The sequence below is a fragment of the Grammomys surdaster genome, unplaced genomic scaffold, assembly GCF_004785775.1.
Source record: "Grammomys surdaster isolate TR1022 unplaced genomic scaffold, NIH_TR_1.0 126660, whole genome shotgun sequence".
Taxonomy (NCBI): domain Eukaryota; kingdom Metazoa; phylum Chordata; class Mammalia; order Rodentia; family Muridae; genus Grammomys; species Grammomys surdaster.
This window is the reverse complement of record NW_021621449.1, coordinates 16,581-44,015: the sequence shown is the minus strand read 5'-3', so window position 1 is coordinate 44,015 and position 27,435 is coordinate 16,581. Positions and strand designations below refer to the sequence as shown.

Genomic DNA, 27,435 nt, shown 5'->3' with positions numbered 1-27,435 from the left:
ACTTCTTGAGTCTTATGAGCTTCCTTTTTGAATTTCCTGAATCCTTAAGGAACCTCTTTCCAGGAGGGACTGTGTGAACCTGGAGGAAGTTGCTATATATATAATGTGACGCTGGGGACTGAACTCTTGGTGCTTCCCGAGAGCTAGGGAGGCACTCACAGTACGAGTGAGCTAGACCCTCAGCCCTGAAGCTGTTTTAAGTTTCAATTTGGAGTTTAATAAATATTGACAGGTTCACCTTCTGAAAGCTCCTTAGGGCCTTTTGTAACTTCGAGGAGTATTGAGAAACTGCCAGATCACAGAGTTCTGAGAATGAACTGTGTAGCTCTATTCCTAGCATTGACATACTTCAGGCTTTCCCAGAGGAAGAGCTGCCCATTTGGGACATTTGTCTGTGCCAGCCAGCCTCAGGTTTTTTTGTCCTGAGATCTTGCTTTTTATCTTCTGGACAATCAGGGAGATGACATAACTCTTACTATATATCATTATAGGCTCATGGTCTCTTCATTTTCAGTCATTAATGAATTTGTGTTTCTCCGTGTACACACTTATGTCCATATGAGTACTCATCTGTCAATTTTAAGAATTTATTTAAAGGTTAGCATTTTGGAGTGTTTTATAACAGTGTGTCAGTATGTGTTTTAAGTTTAATAGTGTCCTCCATAAATCCTTTTCTACCCAAACTGCGGATTGTGATGTATATTTAAATAGACTCTTTCTTTTTCTCTCTTTTTTAAACTTTTTTTTAAAGATTTATGTATTTATTTTATGTATGTGGGTACACTGTCGCTGTCTTCAGACACACCAGAAGAGGGCATCGGATCCTATTACAGATGGTTGTGAGCTACCATGTGGTTGCTGGGAATTGAACTCAGGACCTCTGGAAGAACAGCTAGTGCCATCTGAGCCATCTCTCCAGCCCAAATAGGCTCTTTCTTAGTTACTTTTCTATTGCTGAGACAAAACACTATGGTTAAGACAACTTTAAAAAGTAAGTATTTTATTGGTTCAAGTTTAGAGAGTTAGGGTCCATGATGATGGTGCAAAGACATAGTGGCAGGAACAGCTGAGAGCTTACATCTAAGGAGGGAGAGAGAGAGAGAGGGAGGGAGGAGAGGGAGGAGAAGCGAAGTGGAGGGGAGGAGAGAGGAGAGAAGAAAGAGAAAACACACACTAGGAATGGTCCATGTCTTTTGAAACCCCAAAGCTGTCCTCAGTGTTACACATCCTCCAAGAAGCCCAGATCTCTTGATCTTTCCTGAACAGTTCCACCAACTGTGGCCCAACTATTTTAAACACATGAGCCCATAGAGGCCGTTTTCATTAGAAGGCCCACAGGCATTTTGCAGATGTATCCAAGGCCAAGATTTGCCAGGAATGTAGGGACAGGCAGAGAGAGGGTCACATCCTCGGTGGATGCTTAGCCCTACAGACATCTTTACTCTTTAGACCTTGTTTAGCCCTCAGATTTGTGTGGGAAGTGGTTTCTGTTTAAGGCATCCCAGGTTTTGATACTTTATTTAACTTTTATTTGTTTTTTTGTTGAGAGTGAGTTCTCTATATAGCCCTACCATCTTGGAACCCACTCAGTAGACCAGACTAGCCTCAAACTCACAAAGGTTCACCTGCCTCTGTCTCCTGAGTACTGGGATCAAAGGAATGTGCTTCCATTGCCATCACTCCCATGGTACCTTTTTTTTGCAGTTGTAAGAAATTAAAGAGCAAGATGTTCAGGACTTCTAGCTTATTGGGTGGTATTTTTAGGTCATTATTTTCTATATCAGTTATTGTCAGGCAGATTGTTAGGAAGTAAGGTTCTTGGTTCCTTCCATAAGGAAGGCTCACTAGTCTTCATCAGAAAGTGGAAGCTCTTTGGCTCTTCTCTCCCATTTGTCCTTTTGTTTGTTTGTTTGTTTTGTTTTGTTTTGTTTTGTTTTGTTTTGTTTTGTTTTGTTTTTCGAGACAGGGTTTCTCTGTGTAGCCCTGGCTGTCCTGGAACTCACTCTGTAGACCAGGCTGGCCTCGAACTCAGAAATCCGCCTGCCTCTGCCTCCCAAGTGCTGGGATTAAAGGCGTGCACCACCACTGCCCGGCCCATTTGTCCTTTTTATAGGTAATAAAATTCAGACTTTGAGACCTGACACTGGTGTGGTCCTGCTTTTAGCCTACTTTTCTGTTACCTCCTACCTGTTATTAGCCTTAAGCATTCTGTGTGTAGCTTAATGAGAAGTTACGGTCTGTTCTAATCATCGTTATTTGTGGCACCTCCACTCTGAAAGGTTCTCCCATTGTCTTCCTCATCCTTGCTCATCCTTCACAAAATGTCCAAGCCTTACCAGCACCTAGTCACAGGTCTTGAAGCTGAGCTATTCTTTTTCTTAAACTTATACTTGGGGTGTGTGTGTGTGTGTGTGTGTGTGTGTGTGTGTAAAGGGACAGCTTGTGAGAGCCAGTCCTCTCCTATTGTGTGTTCTGGGGATTGAGCTCAGGTTGTCATGCTTGGTCATTACCCACTGGGCTCTTTCCAGTCCCATTCTGTTCTTTTAGAAACACTCTACTTCAGGTTCCATGCTCCCTGTAAAGTACTCCTGTTCTCCATGATGTTGCTGTCTTCTCCATTAGGTTCTAAATTCTGCAAAAGAATGAAATTAACAAATGTCTTGTGTTCCAGTGACCAGAGTAATAATTATTTTTTTCAGAATATAAATATTGACTATTCTATTATTTTTTCCTTTTTACAGGTATTTTATTGACTTTCATTTGCAAGCAGGAGAAAATTCAGTACCTTATTTGGCAGTTGGTTTAATTTGTCATTTTCATTTATCTCATGTCCTTCTTTTGCTTTATTTTCAGCCATCTTAAATGAATTTACTAAAACATGCTGGGTTGGGTATTTATGTTTCAAAAATATTCTTTTTCCTTTCCTGAAATATGTATTTCACCTTCTGTTTCATATCTAGTAAGGGTTTATTTGTCACTTATAATCAAGTTCAACTGTTGGCTCTTTCAACAGTCTTTCTGACTGATAAGCTCTTTGGGGGAAGGTTACTGACTCCTGTGCACTGCCTCTGTGCTTTTTATTTGATATCCTTTGAATATGGTAAATTTGGAATGCTTAATTTCTAATCATTTTACTGCTTATTGTAATTATTAAAATAAAGTAATTTAATTTTCCCGAATCCCAGTTTTATTATCTTTAAAATATGGCAACTCTATTCCAAGGAATTCTAGTCCTGTCCTTTCTGTCCTGTTCATCATTTGTAAATCTGTTCTCAGGTGGATGCTCTTCGATTGCGATTGGAAGAAAAGGAGACTATGCTGAATAAAAAAACCAAACAAATTCAAGATATGGCTGAGGAGAAGGGCACACAAGCTGGAGAGATACACGACCTCAAGGATATGCTGGACGTGAAGGAGCGGAAGGTCAATGTTCTCCAGAAGAAGGTAAGGCACAGGTGTTCTGAGCAGAGTGGTCCACTTGTGACATAACCTTATTCTGAGCACTCTGCCATTCTCCTGTTTAGGTTTTGCGGAGTACTTGGAACTGTTGTTGCAGGAGGTAGATTGCTAAAACTGTTCTGCATGTTCAGCCTTTAATGAGCTCAGCAGTATTGCTATCTTTCAGTAGGATTTCTCAAGTCTCTTAGAAATTGACAGACTATTTGGCCAGCTAACCTACCTCTAGTATCTTTAATTGGAACGGAAAAGCATTAATATTGCACACGTACCACCTATTTCATTACTTAGGTGACAATTTTGAAGAGTAAAGCCTGCTGCTGTAATAGGCACGTACTGTGCAGGTGCAGGCCTGCATGCTGAGCTGCTGACTCTACCGCTCAGCTGCAGTGCTCGTGGTGAGGGAATAACACTCAGCAGGAGAAGAGTGACGGGCTCACCTCTTTGACCATAATAGTTATTGGGAATAGGTTTCTTTTGGAATATAAATAAACTACTGATATTTTCCAGTTTTTGACTTACATATATATCCAAATATATATACTTTTGCCTGTATAAAGGCTATGCAGATGTCAGGGAGATAGCAAAATAATGTAAATAGGATTAGAATATACATTTGCTTTTCCATGTGCGGGTTGTCTCCACAGAGACGTGAGCAGTGTGGATATGAAGATAGAAAATTCACTAGAGTTTTAAAGCAATTAGATTAGCATGCACTAACAAAATTATCAATATTTAGAGTGTTTCAAGTATTACAATTACAAAAAGTAACTGAGAACAAATGAATGTAAAGTGAAAACATAAAAAGGCTGAATCATCTTCAAGTTCTGCAAAAAGGTTCTTTGTACTGTATGTACTATAGAGAAGGTAACATGTCTATAGCTGTTACCCGAAGGTTCATTTCAACCTAAGGTTCATTTCTGTTGAAATGATAGATTTGCAATGGTTGACATTTTCTTAGTTTATTGTTAACTTGCTAAGAGTAGCCAAGAAAGAAGTAGCCATGAGCAGGTATGGTAGACATTTGAGGTCTCTGGGAAAGTATACTGGGATTGGTGTTCTGACATAGGGATTGATGGCTGTGGTAACAGACAGACTGTTAGCCCTGGACTGAGCTGTCCTGGCTCTCCTGGGCTGCATTGCACACTCCTGGTCTTCCAGTTCTTGTGGAATATTCATATCTGTATATATTAGTATAACCCTGTGCTCAGAGAATACAGCAGGCAATAACAGATGGCCAGGGTTCACAGTGTGATTGGTATTGGGCTCCTGCTTTCTAGCGTTTTCCTTAAGGGAGTTTTATGATAGAGTATCTTTAAAACAAATCAGTGAACTTGAAAAAAGGTGACTATTTAGATCTGAACTACCTTGTTAAATTTGTACAGCTTGCTTGGTGCATGCCATTGTCTTCTGGAGTTTGTTTGCACATAAGTACCAGGGATCCCTTCTGCTTACTTTCATTGCTTGCTTATTTTGCTTTGTGTAGATGGACTAAAATTTCTATTTTAAACAAATAAAGTATCTTATCAACATTTCCTATACTTTCTAATCAAATAAGTCTCAAAATTTGTGATTCTTTGAATTCATTTGCTGTCTCTCATCTTTTCTTTGGTATTACAGAAAACTCCTCAATTGACAGATAAATTTATTAATGTCTCAAGAATAAGCCTGTGATGGGAATAGGTTAAATAAAGGGCTGTTTAGATGCCTTGTAGAAATCCCTTGAGGTTTCTAGGAAATTAGTAATTTGTGTGTAATTTGGCACTACTTTGGAGCTTGGAGGACAGTTCCAGGGATTGAGTTCATTCTTGCCACCTTGTGGCATTTGTAGGTCAAATTTAGGTTGCCAGCCAGGCCTTTGCACAAGCACCTCCCTTGGTGAGCATCTCTCACTTCCCACTCTATGTTATGGAGTGCGTATGATGGCAGACTCTTACCTAAGATGTCTTGAATAACATAGCACTTCTTTTTCTTTTATTATTATCAATAAAACTATGAATATCTATCCTAGGTATTTGAAAATGTGACAAAAGTAAAGAACAAAGGTATAAAAATAAGTTTTAAGATTTGACTTTCTTTTAAGATTTAATTTTATTTTTAATCATGTGTATTGTCTGTGTTGAAATCTGAATGTGTAAATGCAGGTGCTAGTGGAGTCTAGAAGACAGCGTAGGGTCCCCTGGAGCTCGAGTGTTGTGGTTGTGAGCTGCCTACCACGGATGTTGGTAGCTGATCTCAGGTCCTTTGCAAGGGCAGAATGGGCTCTCAACCTCAGAGCCACTTCCAGCTCCTAAGCTTTGCTTTTAAATTGGGAAAATATTGGTCATGTCTCTAGTAAATGTTCTTTTTAATACAGTAGTAAATAAAAAGCACATTTCTGCATCTTAGCTTTTGAGAACATGAGCTGTGATGGTCGCCTTTCCCCTGGTGGGCTATGTTTGCTTTAGCCAGTCTCCTTTGGCTTTGGCTTTTTCACTGACTTTGCTAGTGTTATAAATAATAAAATGAAGTTTTCCTTTTGGAGATTAAGCCTAGGTTGTTGATTTAATTATTTAAAAAATCTGTATTTTTTTTCTGTGTAGCTATTAAGAAAACTGAAAGCCTTGCTTCATACACATGATAGGCACTGAGCAGTCTCACTGTTGCTGCTGCCTTAAAGGCTTCATCTTGTAGCAATTTTAGTGTGATAAACTGTTAAAGTTTTAAAAAGATATTTCTATTATTTTATATGTATAAATATTTTGACTGCCTCTATGTCTGCACATAACATGCATACATGGTATCTAACTATGGAGGCCAGAAGAGGGCATTGGATTCCCTGGAACTGGAGTTATAGACAGCTCCTAGTTGCCATGTGAGTGTTGGGAATTGAATCTGGAAAGTATTTGCAAAAAAATGGAGATCAAGGCGTTTCTGATTGATTGGCTTCATTTTAATAAATTTAATTCTGCTTGAAATATCTTGTGAAGGTATTGTCAAAGCAGTTGCTCAAGTGGTCCCAGTGATTGCAGGAAGTGCTTTGGGATTTCTTTGGTAGAGGAAGTCTTTCCTTGTTAGGGATTAGGGCTTCCAAGGGGGAGTGCTCAGTTTCACTTGACTAGACTTATGTATGTGGATTTTATCCACTCACAAGTCACTCAGTGAAACATGATAGCTCCCGACAACTGTGTAATGCTGATAAAAGCCAAAATAAAGGATCTAAGTAAGTCCAAGGCAGTGTATGATTGCTGTTCGGTGAGTTCCTCATAGAGCATTGCGTTTAGTTTTAGTTTTCCTCTGGTATAATAATAAGTTTTACGATTTGACTTTCTTTTAAGATTTAATTTTATTTTTAATCGTGTGTATTGTCTGTGTGTTGAAATCCTCTGGTTTTCCTTTAGTTTTCCTCAGTTTTTTTTTTTTTCGTTATAAAAATAAAAACCAGGTAGAGAGAAGACATTCTTTTTTTTTTTTTTTTTTAAATATTTATTTATTTATTTTATTGATGAATACACTGTAGCTGTCTTCAGACACACCAGAAGAGGGCATCCAATCTCATTACGGATGGTTGTGAGCCACCATGTGGTTGCTGGGATTTGAACTCGGGACCTCTGGAAGAACAGTCAGTGCTCTTAACCGCTGAGCCATCTCTCCAGCCCGAGAGAAGACATTCTTGAATAATATAATATTTTATTTCTAACTCAATAAATGTGATGATTAAAAAGGTTGTTTTAAGGAATATATTTTCTTAGAGTAACTAATTTAAAAATATTTTTATTTTAATTCACCTGTGTTAGACTTTCTCTTTAGAATAAACACCTGTTCAATAGAGTATCACAAAATTTTTCTCAAGCCAAAATTGGATGCATGCTTCAATAGGTACTTACTGAGTTTTGTCTGTAACAGGTAGAGTATACATAAGAAGCCCATGGGGACCAAGGAGGCTTGCCACTGAACCTGACAACCAGAGTTGGATCTCTGGAACCCATATGGTAGAAGGAAAAAATTCAATCTAGCAAGCTGTCTTCTGTTCTCCATAGTTAGACCATGGCATGAGTGTACCCAGGCACCCACATAATAATTAAATTAAATGTAAAAAAATCAACACAGGATTATAAAGTGGTCTACCTTCTATAGCAGTTTGTCTGGATCGGTCTGTAGTGTGGATATGTTAGACAGATGGATGATTCATGTTCCAGACTGGGCTGCATGAGAATTATTCATACTACTTAGAACAGTATGCAACTGAAAGTTTCTAACCAACTCTTCCTAGAGTGTGTATTTGGAAACAGTTTCTTCAATATAACACAGGCTGGCTTTGAACTCATGATCCTTCTGCCTCAGCTTCCTGAAATCCCAACTATACTGCCACCATACCTGGCTAAATAATTGCTTTTCCTCTAGAATATTTTATCTAATATTTTTCCTAATACTTCATTTAACCCCAGGTAACTAGAAATAAAGAGTAGAAAGCAAAACCATGCAAAAGTGGTAGGCTATCATCTTTGTCACTTCTTTAGTCTGCATATTTATCAATAAAAAGTACCATCTTTGTATCTCTAAAGCCACAGAAGAGATTATTCTAATGATACCACACCATAAAAACTCCCAGTGTACTGATAATGTCTGCCCACCTTTATACCTGCTCCCTAGCTCCCCTTGACCCCTTCCTGGTTCATGATAGCACATTTTCTGGCTTCAGGTCCTTAGCACACACACACAGGACTTGTAACACACTTGACTTCCACATCCATCCATTTTCCTGGAAGTCACAGGACCTTGCTCTTCATGGGTGAGTAATAACTGTTGTTTACATACCACATTTCACCTGTTGTCTAGCACTTAGGCTGATTCCACACTTGGCTATTGTGAATTTTACAGCAAACTTGCAAGTATCTCTTTTGTATGCTGATTTCATCTTATGATTACATACTCAGAGATGGGAAAATGATATGGTAGTTCTATCTTTAATGTTTGGAGGAGCTTCCATATTGTATTGTACACTCGGATTATTAGCCTATGCTCCTAACAGTGTATAAGGGCTTCACTTCCTACTAATTTTTTAAAAAATAAGAACCATTCTAACTGTAGTAAGTATTTATTTCCTTGATAACTAAATGATTTTTTTAAACAATATTGACTATTTATATTTCTCTTCTTTCATGTCTCTTCAGATTTTCTCATCCTTGAGATGTTTTCTTTAACTCTTGAGTTTTTTAAGTAGCTAAAGTCTTATCTAGGAAATCTGCCTGTGTCAGAAGTGTGTCTGAAGTGTTCCCTTGGCCTTCCTCTAGCTTCAAATTGAATTTTACATCTTAAAGTGTCTTGTCCTTGTAGCTGGTGTTTGGCTATCCTGTGAGTTCTTTTTTCCTTCTACTCTTCCCCACATTTTCCCCACCATTGCAACCCCAACAGGAGATAGGAGAAAAAAAGGAAAGAAAGTGACGTTATCGTTAGACAACTTCTTGCTTTTAGGGATCTCGAGTTCCTTGGGGGAAGTTTGTTCTTCTGCTGACAGGATATCTAATGTCCTGTTGTTGTTTCTTCTTTGTGCATGACTATTTAACAAACAATGACCAACAGCAACAAACCAACAACCCAACAGCTGACCTCTAGGGGCCCTAGCATTATAGACCCTCTGAAAAATCCCCAGATTTCTAAACTTGCAGCTGGCAAGATCATGCTCCTGCTAGAGCACCAGGCAAATCATGGTCAGCTGCTGTGGACAGTCTGAAGCAGCCCCATATCCTCTAACTAGGATTAAAATGAAAACATACTCTTACATTTCTGTTTGTTTGTGGTTTTTTTGTTTGTTTTTTTTAAGAAACCAAAATTTTCAACATTTTTTTTGTTTGTTTTGTAGACTAAGATAAGGGTCTAGTGTTAGTCTCCTATATGTGGATATCCAGTTTTTTAACACCTTTCATTGAAATTGAGACTCAGTTAAAAAAATACCTTGATTAGTCCTACTTGTGTTTATCTGGTTCATGTCTGCCTCCCCTCTAAAATGCCAGCACCATGTTTCTTTTGTTACAGTGGCCTCAGTATCTTGGCTACTTAAAGATTATTTTTGTGTGCTCTTATATGAAGTTTAGTACTTTTTTCTAGTTCTACAAATTTATTTATGCTATGTTACTATTATTATACTGCGCCTAAATCCTTAGCGGTTAAGAGCACTGACTGCTCTTCCAGAGGTTCTGAGTTCAATTCCCAGCAACCACATGGTGGCTCATAACCATCTGTAATGGGATCTGATGCTCTCTTCTGGTGTGTCTGAAGACATCAAAAGTGTACTCATAAATTAAATGAATAAATAAATCTTAAAAAATATTGGGCCTAAATTTTTTTTGTCAGTAGGTTGTTTTGTTTATTTGTTTTAAATATAATTTGTTGCTCTTTCAATACTTGGTGCATATAAAATTATTATATCTCATTCCAGTTTTCTTATAGCTTTGAACATATTTTACTCATTTTTTTTTATGTCTTATAAATGTGATGATTTACTGTGTTGATAATATTTCTTTATTATTTCTCATTGACCTATCTATTTTTCTAGTAGGAGTTCATGCTCAGTTTTGTTTTGCTTTTTCCAGCCTCGACTGTCCTGGAACTAGCTCTGGAGACCAGGCTGACCTCGGACTCAGAGATCCATGCCATCACTGCCTGGGTTCTCAGTGATGGTGTTTACTCACTTCTCTTGTGAGTGTAGGGTTCCCTTAAGCCTCATCCAAGTGCAGTAATCTTGGTTGGTAGTTATTTTCTTTGAGGACTGAAATATATCATCCCGTGTCCTCCTAGCATGTAGAGTACTTTCTATGAAGACTTTCATTGATTTAATATATTTGCTTAAATCTTACTTGGTGTATCTGTCTTTTAGAGTAATAGTTCTTCTTAGTGTTATACCTTCAATAATTCAACTGTAATAATTTATAGTCAATAATTTGTAATAATTTAACTAATAAAAGAGAAATAAGAAATCATGTAGAGACCAAATTCTAGCTCATTGATATACTTGAGGGAGAAGAGCTGGAGGCATAGAAATCTTCTTCAATAAAAATAATGGCAAAAATTCCCCAAAATCTTGGGGAAAATGGGACAAGTAAGTCCAGGAAGCATTTAGACCTCAAGCACACATGATCATAAATATACTTTGTTACATTTTATAATATCTGCTTTATTTTCATCTGTGTTAGTCATCTATCCATCTAGCCATCCAGCTTGGCCAAAGAAATCTTGCTTCTCTTTCTCTTTCTCCCAAAGTGCTGAGATTGTAGGTGTGCCCTACCATTCTTGGTTTGTCTTATAATCTTTAGTTCATATAATCTCTTACCTAAGCAAATAGAATCCCAGAATTATTTACCAGCTCTGTATGGAAGTTGCTTTAAATTTCATTTCCACAGCCATGAAAATTATTTAAAGTTGACAGCCTATTTCTAGTATTGAAACCTCTATGCATTTCAATCTCTCTGAAATTCAAAGTCTATTCCTCAGTAGGTCAGTAAGTCCATCTTTTGCTTAGTTTCAGCTTCATAATGGGGCATTCTTTCTTTCTTCTCATGTCATGTAGAAAAAGTAGGCTTCTTCATTTTTCTTAGTATTCCCAGTACCTGGCATGTTATAGGGAAATTAGTAGTTATCTACTGACATAGGACTCTGAATGTGTCCAGTCTTGTCTGACTTTGTAAGCCAAGGGCCAGGTCTGGTTAGTACTTGGGTAGGAGAAATAAGTAATTCTTTTCAGTAAATGAATGCATTTAAATATGTGAGAAGAAATGAATGAACACAGCAAGAAGTTTCATTGAAAATACTTGTGTTTAGATAAAGGATGTTTTAAAAATCTAAGCATTTAACATAGAAGGACAGTTTTTCCTTTATACAAGTGGCTTGGTTTTCTGTGTGGTTGCTGTGTTCTTTGTCCTTCAGTTTGTTGTACACAGTGGCATCTTAGAAGTAATTGTGTTTCATATGGATCCATTGCAGTCCCTCTCAGCATTTTGACTTCACATTGGAACTTTGTGCCTCAAAACTTACCTATCTGTATATATGTTCACAAGATGCTTGTCTTTTCTCTGTGGTGGTACAAAATTCTGGCTGCAGTAAGGGTTTAGCATATAATTTTAAAACAATTAAGTCTAAATTACTTCTTCTTCTTCTTTTTTTTTTTTTTGGTTTTTCGAGACAGGGTTTCTCTGTGTAGTCCTGCTGTCCTGGAACTCACTCTGTAGACCAGGCTGGCCTCGAACTCAGAAAATCGGCCTGCTTCTGCCTCCCAAGTGCTGGGATTAAAGGTGTGCTCAACCACAGCCTGAAGTTTGAATTATTTCTACAGAGAACACATATACACACACATCATAATTTTTTTGTCTTAAATAATTTTTATTATGCCTATTTCTACCCTTTTTAATGTTTTTTCTTAAATATATATGTATATTTAGATAGAAAATCTTCAGGAACAACTAAGAGATAAAGAGAAGCAGATGAGCAGCTTGAAAGAACGAGTCAAATCTCTCCAGGCGGATACCACTAACACGGACACAGCGCTGACAACTCTGGAGGAGGCTCTTGCAGATAAAGTAAGTGACTGGCCTGACTCTTCCCAGACTTTGTGTTCTCCTTTCTCATTATCCTAAAATTGACTATAAACACAGAGGAAATCCTTTCATAGAAGCTTCTTTGCTGCTGATGTGTATACAGTGAAAAGACAGTCTAATTACTCTTAGATGTTAGCACTTCTAGGCAAGATTGGTTGTACACTAAAAGACCATAGCCACATTTCCTAAAGAACCAGCATGTGTTCCCCGCTTTTATGCTTTCTAAAGGAAATGAAAATTCATTATTTGATTAGCTAGATGTGCAGGATATTTGATATTGATCATCAGGATGTTATCCCAGACTAGCTCTCCTCTGTTACCTTCCCACCACATGACATATTCATAGATTTTATTTCTGAATATTACAACCTTACTAATTTTCTAGTCTTGGCTTACTCCTAAAATAATTTTTAATTTTTGCTTGTTACTGTGTCTGAGCATCACATGTGTGCTTTATGTCCCCAAAGGCCAGAGAGGGATCTCCTGGATTGGAGTTATAGACGGTTGTGAGCTGCCGGGTGGGAACTGGGAATTGAACCTGAGTCCTCTGGAAGAGCAGCAAGCTCTTAACCACTGAGCCATCTCTCTAGCCCCTTGACTTATGTTACTTTGCTTTACCTTTATGAGCATACTTGACTTTTTAAGGAACGGTTGGATGAAAAAGTGGTGAGAACATATTTTAGAGAATCTCTTTATGGTGTTTTTGTTTGTTCTTATTGCTCTTTTTGGAGGGGGTATTGTTTTGTGATGAGGTCTCATGTGGCTTAGGCTAGCCTCAGGCTTGCTGTGTAGCTCAGTCAGGGTTCTGTAGAGGAACAAATGATAGAATAAATCTATCATTCATCTTGTCTGTCTGTCTGTCTGTCTGCCTGTCTCTATCTATCTATCTATCTATCTATCTATCTATCTATCTATCTATCATCCATCTATATAATGAGGTTTTATTAGAATGGCTTACAGGCTGTGGTCCAGCTAGTTCAACAATGAGGGTCTACCAATGGAAGGTCCAAGAATCCTGTAGTTGTCGGTCCATAATGCTGGATGTTTCACCTGGTCTTCAGTATATGCCAGATTCCTGAAGAAGAAATGGACTGGCTAGTGAGAATGAGAACAAGTAGGAAAAGAGAGCTAGATGTGCCCAGCCATTTGGGTTTTAGTTAATTCCAGATATAGTCAAGTTGGCAACTAAGACTAGCCATTACACTCGGGGCAGTCTTTAACTCTTGATCCTCCTATCTCCAAGTCCCAAGTGTTGGGATTAAAAGGTTATCTCATGATGCTGTACTTCCTTTGAGATATTTAATTGGATTCTTTTTAGAGGCATAAAGCAACATTTGTTAGGTCTTTTGGACTTAGAATGCTTGCTAGAATGAATGTATGTTCCCTGAGTATGTTTAGAAACATTACCCAGAAATATACTTAAATTGCTTTAGCCTTCACACTTCCTGAGCACCCAAGCAGAAGTTTTAATTTTTCTGTCACTTCTCTGTCCTCTTATGTAAGATCAGTGTATCACAGCTCCTCCTGCTTTTGATATATGAGTTACGAGTAATGCCTATTGTTTTGTAGGTAGTCTGTGTCAGTATTATTATTATAGTGAAGAAATATGTGTTACTTATTGTCCTACGGACATACAAATAAATTTCTAGTTACTTGGAAATTGAATTTTAATGGGAATATTTCAAGAGAATGTGTTAGTGGTATCTAATGATATTTAAAATGATTAGAAACCGACTCTTGGTATTTAAAAATAAACAGAGTTGGAAATTACTGGTTGTAATAGGAAAAATGAGTTCTTTGAAAACTCAATTCTCGAAGTGCTTACCATTGTCTTTTTAATAGATGATAGAAGTGTTGAGTTTGTCAAAAGAAGCAGAGTATGTTATACAATATAAATACAAATGGAAGTATCCTCATGTCTTGCTGTACTTTCTTTTTAGGAGCGGACAATTGAACGCTTAAAGGAGCAGCGGGACAGAGATGAGCGAGAGAAGCAAGAGGAGATTGATACCTACAAAAAAGATCTTAAAGACTTGAAAGAAAAAGTCAGCCTATTGCAAGGAGACCTCTCAGAGAAGGAGGTTAGGATTACCCAATTAGTCGTTGCATTGTGTTTATCTGTTGCCGTCTGCACAGTGCAGACAAGCAAGAAAGATTTTCTTAGTATCCTGTGGCAGGCGTTTCACATGCTCAGGAAGCTGTGAGGGCCACAGAAGACTGGCTCATTTATTTCCTACTCCTTTACTACCTTGTTCTGTGTGCTAAGAGTTGGTTTCTTATGGACTCCTTATGCTTATGCAGATCCGAGGCTGGCTAAAGCCCAGTTACATTTGGAGAAACACTGCTAATAGTAAGAAAGGTGGCACAAGAGAAGCAAATCTAACCAGAACCACTATTAGAAACATAATAGCCTATAACTTGGTTCACTTCATGAGTTTTGTTCTTGTTTTTGAATAATCCTGTTAATATCACTTAAGTAGCTACAAAGCTGAATGTTATGTAATAACTAATTCAGTAGGTCTGTCTAATAACTGTAGGAAAGTTTATAAGTAAGTTTATAAGTAAGTTTCTACAAGAATTTCCTGCTAAGAGAGGGGAAACATGTTCAAATCTGTGTAGTTTCTAAGTTTGACTACTTATATTTCTAAAGCTCTGTGTCCTTTTATCTTGTGAGAATAAGTACAGAGGGTTAGACTTCTTGTTCTGTTTTTGAGATGAGGCCTCCTGTAATTCAGGCTAGCCTTCAACTTCTGATCCTCCTGCCTCTACCTCCTGAGTTCTGCAGTTATGGGTGTGTTCTGGGCCTGGTTTATGTGTTCCTGGAGATTGAACCTAGGACTTGATGCATGCCAGGCTAACTCTTTCCCGAGTTTCATTCCTAGTCATTTTTAGAACCCTGTATGGTATTGTTCAGTTAGTACTGAGGAACAACCTGATTTTAATTAATGTCTGAAAATTTTATAGTTCATGGATACTCTTGAAATGGAGACTTCCAAATACTATGAATATAAGTTAAAAAAAAGTTAAATCCACATTTTATTTCGCAGTATTTATTCTAAATATGTCTTGCTTCTTTTAGACTTCTCTCTTGGATCTCAAAGAGCATGCTTCTTCCCTGGCTTCCTCAGGACTAAAAAAGGACTCACGGCTCAAGACCCTAGAAATTGCTCTCGAGCAGAAAAAGGAAGAGTGCCTAAAAATGGAGTCACAATTGAAAAAGGTTGAAGAAAAAGTTCCCAATATTACTCTTCTTTTCATAAGAACACTGTAGATAGCTCTGAGCGCCTTTTTTTTCTTTTTCTTATTCTTTTTTTAAAGTTAAGGATTTACAGTGACAATACAGAATTTATAGTTATTTTTTATTGTTTCAAGATAGGTTTGGGCTTATGGTTGTGATGAAATACCCAAGATAAACAGTACTAAAGTAGGAAAAGATTTATTTAGAATTATAGTTTGAGAGATTACAGTTTATGGTTAGATGATTCCAATGTGTTTAGTTTAGTGAGGCAGAGCATCCTTGCCACCAGGAAGGCAGATAGGAGTGAGGACAAAGTGTTTATTTCAGATCATGTCCCCAGTGATCTACTTCCTCTACTGAGATCCTACCTCTTAGTCTGACTTCTCAGCAGTGCCATCACATTGTGGTTTGGGGATTAACTCACAGGTTTACCCAGAACCTCCTGATGTACTGACTCGTTTCTCAGTCACCCCAGTAATGAACACTGGTAAATCAAGCCTTCAGCACATGGAAGAGAAAGACTTTCATCTCTGGGAAGTGGCTTCTAGAAGGTTCCTGCAGACTGCTCTTTGCTTATCCAGGGCTGTTTCTCTGTAGCCGCCCGCGGCCACGAGTCGAACGGGTTCACCTGAAAAGAGGGCTGGGAACGAAAAGGAGGACAGAGGTCGAGAAAAGATGAAGCCAAGACAAAGTTCTCTGATCAAGGCTCGATGTTTTAATGGTCAGCTCTCAATTTAAAGGGAAAAACCCCCGCCCTGACCCTTCCTAGTTTAAGATGGGTGGGATAATCCGTTCTCAGTTGTGGGTCACAGCAGGAGATGTCTCAAGGCAAGCCCAGGGGCAGTTCTTCTTTCAAGTTCCTTGGCAGCCAAATGTTGGGTAGCTCCACCTAGGTCCTTATCACTTGGTCTGTTGTGATAAACAAGGTCTCTCAGGCCTGCTCAAGGCCAGGGAAGGGCACATTTCTCTTTTCCTTTGTTCTTACTATGCTGTAGCTTTCAAGCACCCCAATCTAGCCTAGAATTTTGATAGTGCATTAACATCCTGGCTTGTTACTACAATCATTTTTGAAGTCTGTGCTATTTTAACAGTTCTGTAATACATCTTGTACTTGATTACTGCCTCCTTCTCTCTTGTTTTCATCTTTTACCTGGCTTGTTTTTGTACCTTTGCCTCTGTCTTCTGAGTGTTTACAAGTGTGTGCTCCATGTCTGAGGTTTACATCTTGAATTAAATATTCTACTTTATTTGCAAAGTTATCTAATTAATTCACTTATCTTAAGACATATTCTCACTATATAACACTAGCTGTCCTGCAGCTTGCTGTGTAGACCAGGCTGGATTGGAACTCACAAAGTTCCATCTACCTCCATCTTTCAAGTGCTGGAATGTATGCTACCATGGTCAGTTTTAAAATTGTTTTAAATCAATGTTTCTAACTTCGACTTGGTAAATCTCTCTTTTTGAGTTTATGTGTGTGTGTAAAAGTTGCAAAGGTCTTTAATGTGATTTAATATTCTTGTAATTCCATTTTAAAGTATAAATGAACTCAGCAGAGTTTAGATATAAAAGTCTGATACAGAATTTGCCATGATATTAAGAGACAGCTAATGGTTCCTTCCTGTAGCTGCTGTTTCCTTCTTTTCCTCCTCCTCTTCCTCTTCTCCTCTCCCTTCTTCTCTTCTTCTTCCTCCTCTTCTCCCTTCCTCCTCCTCTTCTTTCTTCTTTTTGGGTGATTTTCTATACAGGGGTTTCTCTGTGAAGCCTTAGCTGTCCTAGAACTCACTCTGTGGACCAGGCTGGCCTCAAACTCACAGAGATCCATCTGCTTCTGCCTCTTGAGCGCTAGGATGTACCACCACTGCCCAGAAGACTGATCTTATTCTTAATGTCTATTTCTTGTGGATTGTTGGCTCCTGAGTTATATTTAACCTTGCACTTCTGTTTAGTTACTGGTCATTCCTCTCCTCTTCCCCAGTCATTCTTCTTTTTCTCCTATTCATTCCTATGGACTATATTATTTTTATTTTACCTTAAAGGTATCTTTTGAAGATTTATTATTAGGGCTGGAGGAATGGCTCAGCAGCATGTATTGCTCTTTCAGAGGACAGGTTTGATTTCCAACACCCACCTCAAGCAGCATCCAGCTGTTTGTAATTCCAGTTGCAGGGGATCCAATGCCTCTGGCCTCCATGGGCACCTACATTCACATGCACAAACAGACACACATATATATGATTAAAGACTTTTAGACAAGCTTTATTATTATTAATGTGCATGTGGATGTGGGTGCTTACAGAGTTCAGAAGGTACATATTGGATTCCCTGGAGCTCTCGTTATAGGCAGTTGACCCAACTGACATGAGTACTGGAAACTGAATTATGGACCTTTGGAAGAACAACAAGAGCTTTTAACTAACTATTGAGTCATCTTACATGCTTCTTGTCTGTTTTAAATCAAATAGAAATTACCTTGAGTGTCATCTTATATGCAACTTCTCTGTTTTAAATAGAAATTATCTTCGGTGCATTCTACAGACTCATTTGTTAAGTGAGTGAGTTTCTGTCCTATGTCAGTTAAAGACTGGGCAAGGAGGATGTAGTGATGGACAATATAGAACTGCCCATTGTCTTCAGAGAACTAATAGTCTTTGTTAGGGAAAATAGACACATAGCCAGCAAAGTTGAGTAAGTCACATGGTCTAGGGTGCAGAGGAGCTCTCCATTGGATTGACACTTAACTATCAAAGTTAGGATACTATATCATGTATGGACCCCAGGACACTGGTATTTATATTTTCATATTTATAGTACAAATAATAGCCATAGTTAATCAAATTTACCTCAGTGGCATTGATTAGAAGCTGTTGTTGTTATTTGTTTGTCTTTTGTGATCCCTCCCCCCAAACCTCTTTGTTTCCTATTTCCTGTTCATTAGCATTCCAGTCTATAGATGAAGGGAACAAAAGGGAAGAGAGAACAGGCTGAGAGTAAAGAGGAATTTCACAAAGATAATATAACCTCAATAAAGTCATAGTGACATTTATCCGTGTGTGTGTGTGTGTGTGTGTGTGTGTGTGTGTGTGTTTGTGTGTGTGTGTGTGTGTGTATTTGTGTGCGTGTAGTGGGGATGCTTTTATTCATTGCTACTTTTGTTTGCGTCCTCAGTTTCTCTTTTTCTTCCTCTTGATATATAAATATAATGGACAGTCTGTGAAATAGGTCCTGTCCTCTTCCTTGTTGTTAGACACTATATTAAAGAGTCCCTGTAGCTTTCTCCTGTCCATGAGAGAATGATCAACAAAGGAACTTCCCTCCTTCTTTAACTACAAAATTAACAAAACGATGTGTAACAAACTAATTTTGGTAGGCTGGAGACAGTAATCTCTGTTTACTCCCCAAACTTGCATAGTTGTCTCTGATTACATTAAAGGATAGATGGTAAGCATTGAAGAGAGTAAATTTTCCCCCACTGGGAATGGAACCTTGAATGGACTTGATGAAGCATTCACTCTCAGAAATGTAAATAATACTTCTATGACTTAATTTACACAAATTTTCCTCATATTTTTTCTAAATTGTTTTCTGAAGAATTTATATACCTCTTTAATATTGTTGAAATATTTAAAGAGATATACTTTTTTGCTTACTCAATAAGAAAAATGAATGTTTTAGTCTTTATGTTCTCATCCAGTACCTTCACCATACACATGTGGCTTTAGACGTTTGTGAGAAGGAAGATTCAGGTTGCTTCGAGACATTTGAAACTTGGTCCTCAGTTAGTGGTACTGTTTTAGCAGGTACAGAAGCTTTTAAGGTGAGGTCTAGATGGCAGAAGTAGATCACTAACCCCCCTTAAAGTTTAGCAGGTTATCCTTGTAACTGAGCTCTCTGCTTCCTATCCGTCCCCAGCATGTACCAGGGCATGCTGAGTCCTCTCAGCTCACACTGCCATGACTGGAGCCCCAGTGCTGGTTTTTCCACATGATAAACTTTACCTTTAACCACCAGCCAAAACAATCTGTCTTCCCTTGTTTCTTTTTTTCAGGTATTCTGTTATAGTAATAAGAAAATTACAAGTAATCACTTGGAAATTAATTTTAAATTCAGGAATTTTTGGTATGCTCTAAAATATATTGACATTATTGACTACCTTTTACAACAGAACCCTGAATAATATCTTTTCTTAGTTCTTAGAGTGGGTCTTGCTTTTTACCTTCTGATAGTCAGTCCCAGGTTTCTTGTAAAATTCTGAACTTTTTGTTGTCCTGGAACTCACTGTGTACAGTAGACTGACCTTGAACTCACAGAGATTCACCTGTCTCCGCCTCCAAGTGCTGGGATTAAAAGTGTGAGCCCAGCCAAGAGTTCTGTTATCTTTACCTAGCTCCATTTTCCCAGTGTCAGTTATATCTGTATGATTCTGAACACTGTAGACCATATGACTTATACATTTGGTAAGCTACATAAGGAGAAGGAAATGCAGTTAGGGCCTAAGGGACTAAGTCTCATCATTGATGTAACAGGAATGAGATGAGGATTTATAGGAATGGGATCAGGATTTAGAGCCTTCCAATGTCTTCCTCATTAGTGTCATTCTAAAGCATCAGTTGGGTTATGATGATTTTTTTTTGCCTCATAATAAATATTCCAAGATAAAATAGCATTTTAAAACTAATCCATTTGTAAACTAAAGTAATTCCTCTCCCTTTATTACTAACATTTTTACCATGTGATCTGTAAGCAAACTGAAGATTAGCCATTTAAATAGTTGATAACACTATTTGATTGAAATATAAATAGTTCTCTGGGTGTGGGTTACTTAATTCCAATATACTGACTTTGAAAACTTTGTTTTTGGGTAGGCACATGAGGCAACATTGGAAGCCAGAGCCAGTCCAGAGATGAGTGACCGAATACAGCAATTGGAGAGAGAGATTGCCAGGTATAAAGATGAATCCAGCAAGGCCCAAACAGAAGTTGACCGTCTCTTAGAAATCTTGAAAGAGGTGGAAAATGAGAAGAATGACAAAGATAAGAAGATAGCTGAGTTGGAAAGGTAAGAAAAGGGGGCTAAGTGGTGCTTGCTGCAGCAGGAAAATTCAAGCATGTTTGACAACTTTTGAGGCAATGTTTCCAATAGTATGTACAGTTGAACTAGGTAATTCCTTGCTTTTTCTACTATATTATCTATTTATTCTTCTAAGTCAGTGTAAAGTCTTTGCTACAGTCCCTAAAGGATGATAAGGAGTAGGGATAAACTACTACCTGAACATCATTGACAAGAGAAGATGTTCATTCATGAAAGGCCGTGTTTTCTTAGCTATATTCCAGAGAGTCCAAAGGGGTTCTTGGTTTTATTATTGCTTTGTGTAATGAGTTATTGGTTCTCAAGCTTAAAAAGTTGTTCAGCTCATAATCTTTTGGGCTGTGAATTTTTAGAATGCATAATTTAGAGCATGGGAAAGCAAATCATATCAGCTTTAAATTAAAAGGGAGATTATGACACTAATGTAAGAGACTCATTGGTGAGTCTTACCAGGTTTTATATTTGAATTCGTCACAGTGAGTTTTATTTGAACAGATCCTGCCAGAGATAGCTCTCTTGGAATATTTTCTATCTTTTATATTGAAGATTAAGCATATAGTCTTATTACCTTTTCTATGGTCTACTTAACATCATCTCACAAAGACACAGAAACACCTTTTCCAGGAGAACTTCATAGTCACCATATTCTTCTAGACACCTGCAAGTCACTAATTCATATAGATTTTGAAAAGTGATGTTTTAGGAATAATTCATTTTCTTAAAAGCTAGAAAGTTTCGACAGCATCTTCAAACTATTTACTAAAGTTTAAGTTTTGGGAGTTGGAAGTAAGCTTGATATTTTCCTTTCGAGTTACTATTTCTTCTATTCCACATCTGTAGACTTTGATTCCTTCAGTGAACCAAAAATGCAAATATAGGATTTCTCATTCCTGACTATACATTTTGGGTTGATATTAACTACATATTCTATAGTTCTTGATGATTTATTTATTTTTATGTGTACCAGTGTTTGGTCTTCATGTATTTATGTGTACTGGTGCCATTGGAGGTCAAAAGAGGTGGTTGGATCCACTGGAGCAGGAGTTAGAAATGATTGTTAGCCACCATGTAGAGTCCAGGAATCCAACCTGGGTCTTCTGGGAGAGGAGCTATTGCTTTTATCCACCGAGCCTTAGCTCTAGCAGCTTTGATAAAATTCTTTTAATCAATATTCTAAGAATATAGATTGTGTGCCTTTTCGCTCATGTTGATCTTTGCACATCTCCCCTTCCACAGCATGTTTGTGTATACGTACTTACTTACATACTTTTTGAGGAGCCTGACATCATTAGTACTTCATTTGTATTAACGTGTGATAATTTTGAAGAATGTTATCCTACTATTTCAACAAAGAAATTTCTGGATAGTATCCCTTTCTTGTTTGATTTGTAAAATTGAAATACCTTCATTTGAAGTAATTACTTTCTGTTGTATGCAGCTAGCTTTAAAAATGATTCATTTTTTAGCTTAATACTGTTTTTATTTTTTATCTTTTTATTTTGTTTTTGCAAGATGGACATGTTACAAAGGAGAATAAGAAGTAGGGCTAAGTTAAATACAAAAGATTGAAAACTAGGAACACCATGTTAGAGGGAATGTGTGATGTGTTTGTCTGTACTCAGTAGTTTTCCAGTCCCATTCATATCTCTGCATTTCATGATTTCCCTTTTCTTTACAGCCGAGTAATATTCTATTGTATGTATCTACCACATTTTCCTTGCCCATCAATCAGCTGATGGGTATCTAGGTTAATTTCATTTCCTCGCTATTGGGAATATAGCTGCAGTGAGCAAGGGTGTATAAGTATCTTTATAGGAGGTTGTGAAGTCCTAGGAGTGGGATGGATGGGTCTCAGGGTAGTTTTAAATGATCTGCTTCTTCAGGAATTTATTTATTTATTTATTTATTTATTTATTTTAAAGATTTATTTATTATTTATGAATACACTGTAGCTGTCTTCAGACACACCAGAAGAGGGCATCAGATCTCATTACAGATGGTTGTGAGCCACCATGTGGTTGCTGGGATTTGAACTCAGGACCTCTGGAAGTGCAGTCAGTGCTCTTAACCACTGAACCATCTCTCCAGCCCTATTTATTTATTTTTTGGTTTGGTTTTTCGAGACAGGGTTTCTCTGTGTAGCCCTGGCTGTCCTGGAACTCACTCTGTAGACCAGGCTAGCCTTGAACTCTCGAACTCAGAAATCCGCCTGCCTCTGCCTCCCAAGTGCTGGGATTAAAGGCGTGCGCCACCACCGCCCGGCTAGTCAGAACACTTATTTGAAGGCTTCTCATTTCAATGAGATTTGTCCATCTGCTTAAATTTAACCATGTATCTTGAGCAGAAGTGGCTTTGTTCTGTATCACAGTTTGCTGAAAAACTAAGGTAGATTTTCATTTCCTTTCATTTTTGAATCCCATTTTTATAAGCTGAGCAGGGCTTGTTTTTTTGAGTTGGTCCATGCACTCATAGCTGGGGTTATTTCATAGTTTTTGTTCCCAGATTTAGTGCTGGAGTGTGTGTCTGGCTGTTGTTTCTGACTGAAGTTTGCTTCTTGTGTTGCCCTTCTACTGTTTCCCATATGTTTTTCTTTGTTTTGTTTTATCCTGCTCTTGTTCTTCTAGGATTTATGTATCTTAATGTTGTATTGTACATGTTCTCTCTGTATCATGACAATTCTCAGAAAGCCAGTCTCTCACAGATAATACTGCCATCCCCAGGTTTCTGTGTCTGCACCGTTGTGGGAGTTGGTGACCACACTTGGTAAAGTGTGTGTATGTAAGGCTCGGTCTTCTTATAAATTGTTGCTCCTGTTGCTGGAGTAAGCCAGTTGGAGTTGGCTTGGGACTTTACTTGATCAGCAGTACAGCTATCCGTTTGAGTTATACCTCAATGTACTCTCTGCTTTAAATAAAATCAGCCTGTGCTATCTCCTGGTAGGTTCTATATGCTAGCTTTATCACTTTAGTCTTTTTTCTCTTTCTTTTGCTCAAGAATCTTCGAGGTTGGTGTTACTCTGCTGGAACACTTGTATTTGGAGACACGATCTCATGCAGTCCAAATTGGTCATAAACTTGCTGTGTAGCTATGGATGTCTGATACTTCTGCCTTGATTATGTGTTGGGAGTACAGTTGTATATGCCATTCCTGATTTATGTAGTGCTAGAAACTGATCCTGGGGCTTTGTGTATATTAAAAAAAAATCAGTCTACTATTTAAGCTGCATACTCAATCTGGGAGACTCTTTTGGTAGCCCCTGGTAGAACTTCGATTCCATCTTGTACTTCAGCATGTAACATTTACTTCTAGAAAGTATTCAACAATGGTTAAGTACAAAAAGAAAAACTAATGAAACTTAAACAAAAGACAATTCTTTGATTTTCATATTACTTCTTTACCATTAAAAAGTTATCAGGATTAATCTTTGTGGATGAAGAATTCCTTTTTCAAGTTGGTTCCTAAGAAAATTACAGTGTTTGTTAGAAAGTGTATTGATGGTATTCTTTAGATTTAGTGTAGTGAAACTCTTTCACCAACTACAGTTCCAAAAAGAGTGTGAGTCAAGCCCATTCATCCGTCCATCATGAGTAGAGATATTTTTTTCTAGTTGAAACTAATCACTTATGAGTTCACTTTCAATAAGAGAAATAAATCTAGTTGGGGAAGGGTTCATAGGAACAGGAAGGGAAGATTTTTTTTTTTTTAAAAGACATTGTTTTACATGTTTGGGATGATTTTAGAGGCTGGATAAGCAAGTCTGAAATCTAGTTCCAGGAATGGAGGTTTATAATCCGGGTGGCATTTGTGTAGGCACAAGCCAAAGTAGGGCTCCTTTGTCGCTCCTGTAACCTCAGCCCTAGTTCCAAGACCTAAATAATTCATTTGTGTTCACTCAGGTTATCTTGGGTAATATCCCCTAGTAAAGTGACTAGAGGAGTGTGTGTGTGTGTATACATATGTCATGCATAGTTACACCCATGTGTGCCAGAGTTCTATGTCAGGTGTTTTCCTCAATCACTTCACTTTATTTTATGTGACAGAGTATCTCATTGAATCTGAAGCTCACTGATCAGTACTCAGGTCCTCATGTTTGTATAGCAAGCACTGACTCGCTGTGGCCTTGGTGAGTTAATCACCATCCAGTGGCTATGAAGCGTTGCTTTCTGTTGCTGTGATAAAACACCCATCCAAACCAGCTTGGTGAGGAAAGTGTTTATTTGGCTTCCTCTTCCACCTCATAGTTCATCATTGAGGGAAGCCATGGCAGGAAGTCAAGCAGGAACCTGGAGGCAGAAACTGAAGTAGAGCTAAATCATGGAAGAACACTGCTTTCTGGCTTGCTCTCAGGTGGCTCAGTTTTCATTCTTACACAGTCCAGACCACCTGCTTGGAGGTGGCACTGGCCACCATTGGCTGAGTTTTCTCCTGTCAATCATTAATCAAGAAAATGCTCTACAAACATGTCTATAGGCTAAGCTGGTAGAAGTAATTCTTCAATCTAGATTCCCTCTTCCCAGGCAATTCTATTTTGTGTCACATTTGGAAAAAAAACCAATCGGCATACCTCTGGAAACAGAATACTGTAACTAAAAATGTGTCTTCTAGCATGTTAGTTTCCATATAGATCTATAAATAGTAGACTTGTCTATGGCTTTTTATGCCAGCTCACATCCAGTATCTCTCCTGGTCATTGTCTTGGTCCTACTCTTTCCCTACTCCTTCCACTCCATGGTCTCCCCAAGTCCTAGCACTGGCTCTGCTCTCCAGCTCTGCCCACCTAAGGCTGTGAAAGCCAATCCAACCTTGTCTGTTACGGAATATGACTTGAAAGTTGCTGAAATGTCTTGTCCAACAAGTGTCCTATTCACCCTACACCTGCGTGGTTTGCCCAGAAGGCCATTTTGAGGTTATGGACAACTAACTTATTAGGATTTTGCTTCCTAGATCTTTTGTCTCTGACTAGAGAGAAAGAATATATAACTGTGACCTCAGAGCAGTGTTCCCACATCCTAGCACAGTGTCCCCACTTGCTTATGGTGCTATCCTCTTCAATAGAATTCACAGTAAAAACCATCTCTATTTTTCAGCCACACAGCTCGAGTTCAGTTGATCCCAGCAAATGCCCGATGTCTTAAGACTTCAGGGTCATACACATTAGAGTGCTGAAAGTCCTAAGTTTAAAATTGGCTTCCCTTGCTTACTGCAGGTGGTTTTCACTAGCTACCCATCCTAGGTCTCAAGGAAAAGTGATGAAGCCACCTTATAGGTAACAGTGTGGAGGAAATGAGTTGGTGTGCACCAATGCTGGGAGTTGCCTGTTGGAGTTGCCTGTTGGGCGTAGTTTTGTTTCTGGAGTTAGATGATCCCAGCCTGGCCTTAGAGCTTTTCAAACAAAAGTCCAAAGAAGAGGAAAAGAGAAGGCCCTGCTCCAAACAAAATTCCAAGGAACTCAAACTACTGGGTATGGGGTAAAGAGAAATGTTGTTTGTCATAATTGTCAAGAAATTCAAACCTTGGAAAATGGCTGAACGGGCCATTAGCAAGTTGTGCTAGATGCTGTATTCGAAGGAACCTGTACTAAGGAGGATGATTATGATAGAAAAGGTGCTCAGCATATAGATGGACAGCTCCTTCTCAGAGGCTTCCCAACTCAAGCAGTGATAGGGGCCAAGGCAGCCACTGGTGGTACAATGAATGTTGTCTTGGCTTATCATGGGCAAGTGTTGGAATATGAGCAGGCAAAAAGACACAGTCTGGATGCTGACCTGCAGGAAGAAGTGGAGGAGATACAAATATAACAGCTTCTTTTTCTGGTGGAAGTTCAGGAAGGATATCTGCTGGGTGGGGCTTGGCTTCCTGGTTGTCTCCATGGAGCCCATCTCCATTTCCCCTGTGTTCTCTGTTTCCTGCATGGGCTTCACCTTGACCTTGAAGTACTTATGTCGAATCTGAGCCATGAAGAATTCCATGAGGAAGAAGAAGGTTATAAAGATGAAGTAGAAATAATACCACATTCTGAAATAGGAATGGTAAACAATTGTTCAAAACACTCCATAAAACAAGGGTAGGTGATATCTTCACGGCATTTAACATCTTCATAGATGTGGTACCACGCCCACTGGACCACATACATCACTGTGCTGTACACTGAGATTAGTCCTAACCACAGCGTCCACCCAGCAGAGTAGCCAGATTTATTACTCACTACTGAGTACAGCACAGGGATGACTCCAATCATCAATGCAGGCTTCATATTTGTGACTCTAGGACACTGATGGAACTAGAAACCAGAGCTCTTGACTGCACCCTAGGAAGGAATGCAAAGCCAAGAGAAGTTGGGGTTAGTAAGGAAGAACAGTTGCTAAATAGTCTGACCACATCCCTGAAGCTCCATGCCTGAGTTTCAAGTCACTCAGTGTCTCTCCAATTCTTGCCAGCTCCCACCCCTTCCTCCATCAGTCACTGCCTTCTCTTGTTGTAGTTCCATCTCTCCAGTCAGTTTAGGGCCTCTGCCATGTGAAAATTAGAAATGTAGTTCTTGTTTGCTTGCTAGAGCACTTGAAGCTAGGAATCCAACTTTCCCCCCATATTTACAAGTCCATATTATCCAGGATGGTGCATCAACATAGTGTGGACCTAATTACATTAGAAGTTCCTATTGTGTCTGTCTGTTCTAGGTTCATTGTAGAAATCTTTATGCATTCTCCCTTTGTCAGAAAATTGCACAAGACTAAGAAAAAAATAACACACCCTTATTGTCTTTCTTGCTGCTGAGCACACAGGACACATGACTTACATTCACTCTGTTATGCATAGAGCTCTTTAGATACAGCTGCCACCATAAGTAGTATTAGTAGTGGCAGTTCATGAGCCATAGGTACAGTGTGAGCTTTGTGCTAGTGGCCTGGGTCCCCATCGGTACATTTTTTTTTTGGAAGATAATTTGAGTATTTGTGTTTGGGCCTTTCTCTCCCCTCTCCCCCCTCCCTCTCCCCTCTCCCCCTTCCCCCTCCCTCTCCCCTTCCCTCTCTCCCTCTCCCTCCCCCTTCCCCTTCCTCTTTCCCCCTCCCCTTCCTCTCCCC

At 38.6% G+C, this 27,435-nt stretch overlaps 1 protein-coding gene across 1 annotated transcript in view; it reads left to right on the top strand.

Moving 5' to 3' along the window:
• Window positions 1–27,435, top strand: part of Erc1 (ELKS/RAB6-interacting/CAST family member 1) — a gene marked incomplete at its 3' end in the record, with an annotated part of 132,147 nt that overhangs the window by 89,849 nt on the left and 14,863 nt on the right. The window contains exons 8-12 of the mRNA XM_028761122.1: window positions 3,277–3,444; window positions 11,871–12,008; window positions 13,967–14,107; window positions 15,106–15,246; window positions 20,130–20,323. Coding sequence (XP_028616955.1) covers window positions 3,277–3,444; window positions 11,871–12,008; window positions 13,967–14,107; window positions 15,106–15,246; window positions 20,130–20,323 — 782 coding nt within the window. The remainder of the gene's footprint in view (window positions 1–3,276; window positions 3,445–11,870; window positions 12,009–13,966; window positions 14,108–15,105; window positions 15,247–20,129; window positions 20,324–27,435) is intronic.